The sequence below is a fragment of the Lolium perenne genome, chromosome 4 (genome assembly GCF_019359855.2).
Source record: "Lolium perenne isolate Kyuss_39 chromosome 4, Kyuss_2.0, whole genome shotgun sequence".
NCBI classification, from domain to species: Eukaryota; Viridiplantae; Streptophyta; class Magnoliopsida; order Poales; family Poaceae; genus Lolium; species Lolium perenne.
Genome location: NC_067247.2, coordinates 54,309,917 through 54,317,395, shown reverse-complemented (window position 1 = coordinate 54,317,395; position 7,479 = coordinate 54,309,917). Strand labels below are relative to the sequence as shown.

The window sequence follows — 7,479 nt, the reverse complement described above, 5'->3', positions numbered from 1 at the left end:
CCTAAACTACTACGGTGACCAAAGTGAACCTCGTCGACAAGTGCATGCACCAATTTCCTCAAAGAAAAAACATACACAATGATGCATTTTACTCTTAGTTATAGATACAATTCCCTATGTTAGGCTTGATCGTAGTTTACAGTGTTTCATGCTATGTTACGGCATTTTACAACGGATGCACTATGGACAGCCTTTGAAAACTTCAGGAAAAAATACAACAAACAGTAAGATTAATAATACATCTATGCAGTGTAACAAACAGTAAGATTAATACCCAAAAAATATAAGCTGAACACAAGCACCATAACGGTAACAGAAATTTGCATCTGTCAGACGTAGTTTAACACTCACTACGGTGAGTATAAAAGATTCCAGACAATCTAACAGAGAGTAAGATGAATAACACCCCCAGATAGTTACAATAGTATCTAAGATGCCAATAAACTGGAAAAGGAAGCGCAGGGTATCATGAGCGAAAGCGAGTCACGTAGCAGATGACACTAAACCTAAACTAATGCCTGCACATGGGAAAATTTCAACGGAAGACTTCGTCCAATAGACAGAGCCAAAAGGGGGACTACTTCTTCCCGTAGAGAACACCATAGGTAGGCCGCTAATGGATGAACTATTACCTGCATCACAACAAAACTGACAAGTTCATAGATTGTACAAAAAAAAAGTCAAAAGAAGTGATTTATATAAATGAAACATCACTAAAAGCACCTAAGATTTCAAAATGAAGCTCAAATATGGCAGTTTCCAAAGGATCTAATTGCATACCTCTGAACTCGTTTTTCAGGCTTAGCAACAGGCAAATGATCAAAAACTTCTGGCATACGAGAAAACTTTGGCCTAGGGGGCTTGATCTCACAAACGTACTCCCATACCCTCTTCTTGTCATCAAGGAACTGATCCAATAACTTCTGACATAGCTTATCATCACCTTTACTGCCCTCCCCAAGAATACTTTTTACAGCCAAGTATAGGTACCTACAGAAGGAGAAGTTAAATCACACACATATGCTATAATTAATGATCAATGAAGAATCTCAAGAGTATTACTTGCGGCGGCCGACAGCCATCGCATTGTAGTGATTCATTGTGCTACGAAGGGCAATCATTTTAGCCTCACTTTGGATAACATAGTTTGCTGGTACGGTATAAAGTGTAAGCTCCTGACAGAGGGTAGACCGGTTATTTCTTACATTAGTAAGAAGTAGACAGAAGTAACATAAACGTTCACTAGTAAAACGTACCGAGCCATCGACCATACCAGAATCCTGAAGATATACAATGACCTGAGCATCATCGTCAATTATCGATACCTTAGCTGGTCTGGACGTATTGACGTTGCCATTCTTCCAGTCCTTGAACTGGAAACCAGGGGGGTTACTACGGTTGTCATGCTGTCAGCAGTAAACAAACAGTCAATCATCATAATGAACATGTGAAAATAATCAAAAATACACCAATTTGTGCATTCAATGCCATATATTTAGGCTACATACTATCAATAATAAACAAATAAGATGATGCCAGGACCGAGAAAGTGTTCACACCCAATATTTCAAATACATTATCACAAGCATTATATTTCAGCAGAATATCCTACATTGTCTACAAAGTACAAACTGAATTTGAAAAAATAGAGAATCACATTAACATCATAAAACACCAAGAAGTTGTGATAGTTCAACAAAATGCAACGAGGAGCGACATGTTTTCGTACAACTCAACATTTCCAAACAGATTATAGGATCCAAAAACCACAACTTAACTCAACAAATATACGCCACATGTTACAAACAATAAAGAAACCAAGAAAAGGTGATAAACATTGATCAGGAGTGGCATATACTTTCAGACAATTCAATATTTCCAGTCACAATATAAAAGGCTCTACCAAAATCGAAATCAACACATTACCCTGAAACTCCTAGGTGCCAAAGGACAGACAGTGTTCATACCCAATATTATCAATTAGATTATCTAAACCATAAAATTTTAGCAGCATAGACTATATTGTCTACCAACAGAATCAGAAAGTACTTCTAGACTAACAGTGGGTTTCAAGCTTTGGGGTTGCTGCGCTTAGCTGCTGCACATTCGGAAAGTGCAAGGATGACATGACGCTAAGAATAGCCACATGTTCAGAAACACATTATATTTATCGAGCAAGAGGTGCCGCAAATTTACACCACATGTTACAAACTATAAAGAAACCAAGAAAATGTGATAAACATTGATCAGGAGTGGCATATACTTTCAGACAATTCAATATTTCCAGTCACAATATAAAAGGCTCTACCAAGATCGAAATCAACACATTATCCTGAAACTCCTAGGTGACAAAGGACAGGCAGTGTTCATACCCAATATGATCAATTAGATTATCTAAACCATAAATTTTTGTCAGCATAGACTATATTGTCTACCAACAGAATCAGAAAGTACTTCTAGACTAACAGTGGGTTTCAAGCTTCGGGGTTCCTGCCCTTAGCTGCTGCACATTCGGAAAGTGCAGGGATGACATGACGCAAAGAATAGCCACATGTTCATAAACACATTATATTTATCGAGCAAGAGGTGCCGCAAATTTACTCCACATGTTACAAACAATAAAGAAACCAAGAAAATGTGATAGTTCAATAAACGGCGATCAGAAGTGACATATATTCAGACAATTCAACATTTCCGGTCACAATAGAAGAAGGCTCTATCACAGTCGGAGTCAACTTGTTATCCTGAAACTCCTAGGTGGCAAAGGTACATTTGGAACTAGCCTAGTTAGCAAAAATAGCAGGTGGGGTTCGAAATTGGATAACTGCCCTGCACAGCGGCACATTTGAAGATCATCATCATAGCCTAAATATGTGAATGGTCGAAACCATTCAACTTGAGCAAAATAGCCTACATTATCTACACACCGAATCGGTAAAAATAATCCGCAATACACACTACTTTGTGCATACAATGGCATATATTTCGGCTGCATGGTTATCAATAATAAACCAACAAGACAATGTTGTAGTACAATAAACTGCAATCAGGACAGGCATAGTGTTCATATCCAATATTTCCAATCAGATTTTCAAACACATTAAATTATTGCAGAATTTGTCTACCAACAGAATCAGAAGATAATTGTACACTAGCCTGCTAGAATTATCAAACTAACAGTGCGTCTCAAGATTGTAGTTACTGCCCTTGAGCAAAGAGACGATTTGGGGTTAGTGGCCTAGCTGCTGCACATTGGAAGAGTGCGTGCAGGGATAAAGAACAAACGAGTTGTTGTGATAATCGACTGGAGCACAAAAACGAAACAAAAATCTCCTTGCCTCGGCAGTTAAGATGGACGTAGTTTCTTGACTAGAAACCCTAGCACAGCAAGAAGCATTCAGCACTAGGCAGGGTCAACCAACTAGGTCAGGCATAAACAAGGAGAATCACCAATCAAGCTACCAAATCGTAGCCACACTATGGGGGTACAGAGGAGAAGCTATTTGGTCTCACCGGTGGTGGGTCGTCGCCGCCGCCGGCACCCATGGCCGCGCCCAGGCCATGGCCTCCTCCGCCGCCAGCAACGTGATCCGCCATCGAGACTGATCTGAGAACAGGCGAGGAGGGGGTCAGGTTGGATGAAACCTAAGGGATGCAGACCGATCTGAGAACGCGCACGAGGATGCAGGACAACCTGAGGGATTTGGGGATTTATCTCTCGGCGACGGAGGCGAGGGGCGAGGCGAGAGGCCGTCGTCTCAGGCATTGAGTTCGGACCCACATGTCAGTGGGCCTCCGTCGAGAGTCCAGAAGAAATCGCTCGGAAATGGAAGGCCCATCATGATTTTCTTCTTTGGGGTGCCACACGTTGCAGATCATGGTACCTGCTGCACAACAAATGGAACAGTGATTTTGGTGCGACACGATCAGAGAGTAGCAGTGTAATAGTAAGTATTGAATCGATAACTAGGTCTTGTTTTCGAGAAAGAATTTTGATATACAAATTTAATTAAAGACATTGTTGAACTCTAGCACTGTGAAAAATCTCGATCAAATTTTCATTATATTCTAGGCTACACAAAAAAGATAAATTTTCAACTTTTCAAATTGTGGTATTGTTCATCACACCCAGATCCACGCAGTTTTCATTTTTTCCGAGACAAAAATACAACGAATTCCTGACTGATTTTTTTGCACACTAGTAGACTTTTATTATCTACATCAAGAATTTTTGTTCCAATTTTTTTAGAAACTTTCAAATATCATTTTCGATTTTTTTTCAAACAAGATACATGTAGCTAGGGAGCATTTGTCCACTCTCGTTAGTACTGAAGCTTTTATGGAGATTGGAGCATCTGTAACACCCTATATCAGCCCTCTATATAGCAATTTTGGCCAATATGCGGGTTTAGGTTGTTTTTTGGACAGGCCACACCACATCGGTGGTCTGGCTTAGATTTGTTTTGCAGGCCGCAGCCTAAAACCGCTCTCGGCCGCTATATATACCTTTTGGAGATGTGGATGCAGGTTAAACCCTATCCGCCTCGCCATCGTTTCCGCTCTCGCAGACGAGAAATCCGCCGCGCGCATTCCACTCTCCAGCGAACAATCCGGCAGATTCCCTTCCTCATGCGCGCGTTCGAGCCATCGTGTTCAGCGGAGGATGAGGAGGCCGAGGCGGAGGGACGGTGCGCGGCGCCTGATCCCCTTCCTCCCGCGCCCGCAAGATGTCCGCCGTCGAGGAGCTCGAGCGGGAGTGTCGGGCCTTCGACGCCATGCGCATCCACGACTCCTACCGCTACATCCGGCAGGGATGCGCCGCGCGCATTCGAGCGGCGTGAATCGCGTTTCTACCGCGATCTACAACCTCGAGCTCCCGCGATCCCGCCGCCGCGCCGGTCCACCTACAGCAAGGCGTTGGGCTCGAGCGCCTCGCCCCCGGTGCCACGATTCGAGCCGGGCGACTACGCGGAGGACGAGGACATTGCGATGCTCGCCGCCAAGCTCGAGCACGCCGCCCCCGCGCTGATGGCCAGGGATTTCATCCCCGACTCTGTCCTAAGCACAGTCACGAAGCTAGTGGAGGACTAGACCCGCCGCGACGCCGACAAGAAGGCGGAATGGCTCTGCGAGCAGGTGGCGCAGGACGCCTGCTACATCGAACTCGACGACAGCGAGTGATGAGCAGCAGCTTGCTCTGCCGCCGCGGCACGAAGCTCTCCAACTCCAGTGAGCTGTATTTTGGTAGTCAGCGGCCACAGCGGCGCCATTAACGTAGAAAGCGAAGCACTAGGCTCCGATGTTCATCTCCTTTCTCTGTTGAAATGTAGCAAACAATTTGACGCGAATGTTTATTTTAAATTATTTTGATCCGTGCGTTCGTTTTTCAATCCGTAAATCTGCTTGGGATGGCCTTGGATACATGCTTTTGAGGTTTCGGATTTGGGGTGTGGGCTAGAGATGCTCTTAGTGGGCATAAATCCTCACTTATTTCTAAAATCATTTTTGACACTAGAGTATTGGTCTAGTTTAATTCCCACTTATTTTCACTTTTCCTCATATCATATTGTATTTTCGTTAATCCCAATACTTTGCCCTTACGTAGTGGATTAGTATTCTGTGGAGATTAGATGAAAAGTGAGAATTGGTTGTAAAATTTAAGCACCCAAACAGTATCTAGTGGAAAGTACGAATATCTTCATTCCATATTAGTTGTGGCTGACTAAATCAGCGACCCAAAAACTAATATGAAACGTGCTATCCAATCAATGTGACATTAAGTCCTGCTTTTTGTTTGGAAATTTTAAAAGCGCATGCTCAGGCTGAGGGCAATTCCTGATCGTTTGTTTTTTCTACTCAACCCCTTTGGATAAAAAACAATTCCGTGAAGATCACCAAGTGTTGATCTTTTTGGATAAAACTCAACTCTGCTTAGATCCCCTTAGGAAAGAACAGATCTGATGAAGCCCATGGCTCCTATGAGCTCTAATTCGTTTGGATTGCTTTGCTCGGCTGTTTGTGGCTTTATTAATTTAAAACCAGGCGTATATCTAGGATGTTAAAATTACTTTAAATTGATCGATGATTCGGTCAATTATCCCCCAACGCTACAAGGGATTGAGTTAGACTAAAGATGAATATGATGAAATTGAAGCCACGAAGCGAGGTATACCTTGATGAAGATGCAGAATAAGCTCTGTGATAGATAAAGCCATAGAGACGAAGCTTGGCGATAGTGATACAATTGAACAGGCCAGAGGCGAGAGGGGATTAGGTCGCCTCACGAGGCAGACGAAGCTCGGTGTCTCGTATGGCCGCAGACCGCCCTTTTGTAGATCTAATGGGGTTAAGTTGGACGACTTTACCCTTGATAACAGGCTGATTAGCAGCCGATAAGGAAGGCGGTAATAGGGGGTTAATTGCCAACCGATCGTCCTTCGAGTAATGGGATGGCTTACTGAAACCTAATAACGCGATTGGATGGAGCGTGTCAAATTCAGACATGACGAACCCGACAACGGACAAGGCGCGGCGCGTGAATCAACACCGTCCAGCGATTCAGCACGCCATAAAAGCTCTCCTCTTTGTAACTCGCGTCACATGGGTACTCGCTACTCGGAGCGAGAGGAGCCCAGCAAGCATGCACGTGGTGAAGCCATGGAGGGAGCATCCTATGCTCAGCAGTGGGCACCTCTACAATGCATTATATGTGGGGAAACGCAAGAATGAACCTGGCGGCATGTGCTCTGGCCACAAGTCTGTCTCCCATTGGTTGATGTGCGGTGTGGGCCCTACATAGCAGTTGTCTTTTCCTCATATACTAAAAAGTACTCATTGGAATACAAGAGGTGGACCCTTCATTAAGGAGAGAGTGCTGCAGCACACATGCGCGCAGGCAGAGCCGTGGCGACGAGCGGCGTGGTGCTGGCTGCCGTCGGGGAAGTCATACCGAGCGCTGTAGCGCCCCGCGACTCCGGAAGCTCCGGCCGCCATCGTGGCCAGCCTGACGGGGCAGCCGTACGGTGCGCGCGAGGGCCACTCAGCTCGCGAGGCCCAGGAGCAGCTGGCCACCGTGCGCAGGCAGCGCAACACTATGACAACTCGCCCGCCCGAGCTCATTCTGCCGCCGCCACGCCCGACCCGAGCTCGCGCCGCCACCTCGCCCAAATGTCGCCCGACTAGAATCCTCTTATCCATCGACACCGTGAGTGCACATCAGCGTTGGTGTCGGCTGCCTCGAGGTGGGCGCGTACACCCACGCTTGCACGGCAGCGTCACAGGCCGCCGCCGTGGGCGTGCTTCGGAACAGCTTTCCGTGTTCTGCAACGAGGGCGCGCTGTCCGCGCCACCGCAGCCAGCCCGCCTCGCCGCTCCTCTCTCGCGCCCACGCGCTTTCACCGCGCCGCGCAGAGCGATCCGCCGCTCGACCCGCACCTTCCCCGTCGCCACCTTCCACTCACAACGCCGGAGCGGCGCCGG

At 45.8% G+C, this 7,479-nt stretch overlaps 1 protein-coding gene across 3 annotated transcripts; it reads right to left on the bottom strand.

Annotated features, from left to right (window-relative positions):
* Positions 1-252: 252 nt before the first annotated feature.
* On the bottom strand, positions 253-6,502 carry LOC127292572 (uncharacterized). 3 transcript variants are annotated; one of them, XM_051321995.2, is made up of 7 exons: positions 6,173-6,401; positions 3,695-3,884; positions 3,514-3,607; positions 1,257-1,406; positions 1,063-1,175; positions 781-990; positions 253-632 (listed from the first exon to the last, which is right to left on the bottom strand). In XM_051321995.2, exons 3-7 carry the CDS (start codon positions 3,595-3,597, stop codon positions 629-631), a joined length of 561 nt encoding a protein of 186 aa, XP_051177955.1. In that variant the 5' UTR covers positions 3,598-3,607; positions 3,695-3,884; positions 6,173-6,401; the 3' UTR covers positions 253-628. The 3 variants fall into 3 exon arrangements, with proteins under 3 accessions (XP_051177955.1, XP_051177953.1, XP_051177952.1); XM_051321993.2 differs by having other exon boundaries at positions 1,063-1,406; positions 3,695-3,887; positions 6,173-6,502; XM_051321992.2 differs by having other exon boundaries at positions 1,063-1,406; positions 6,173-6,502.
* Positions 6,503-7,479: the final 977 nt, after the last annotated feature.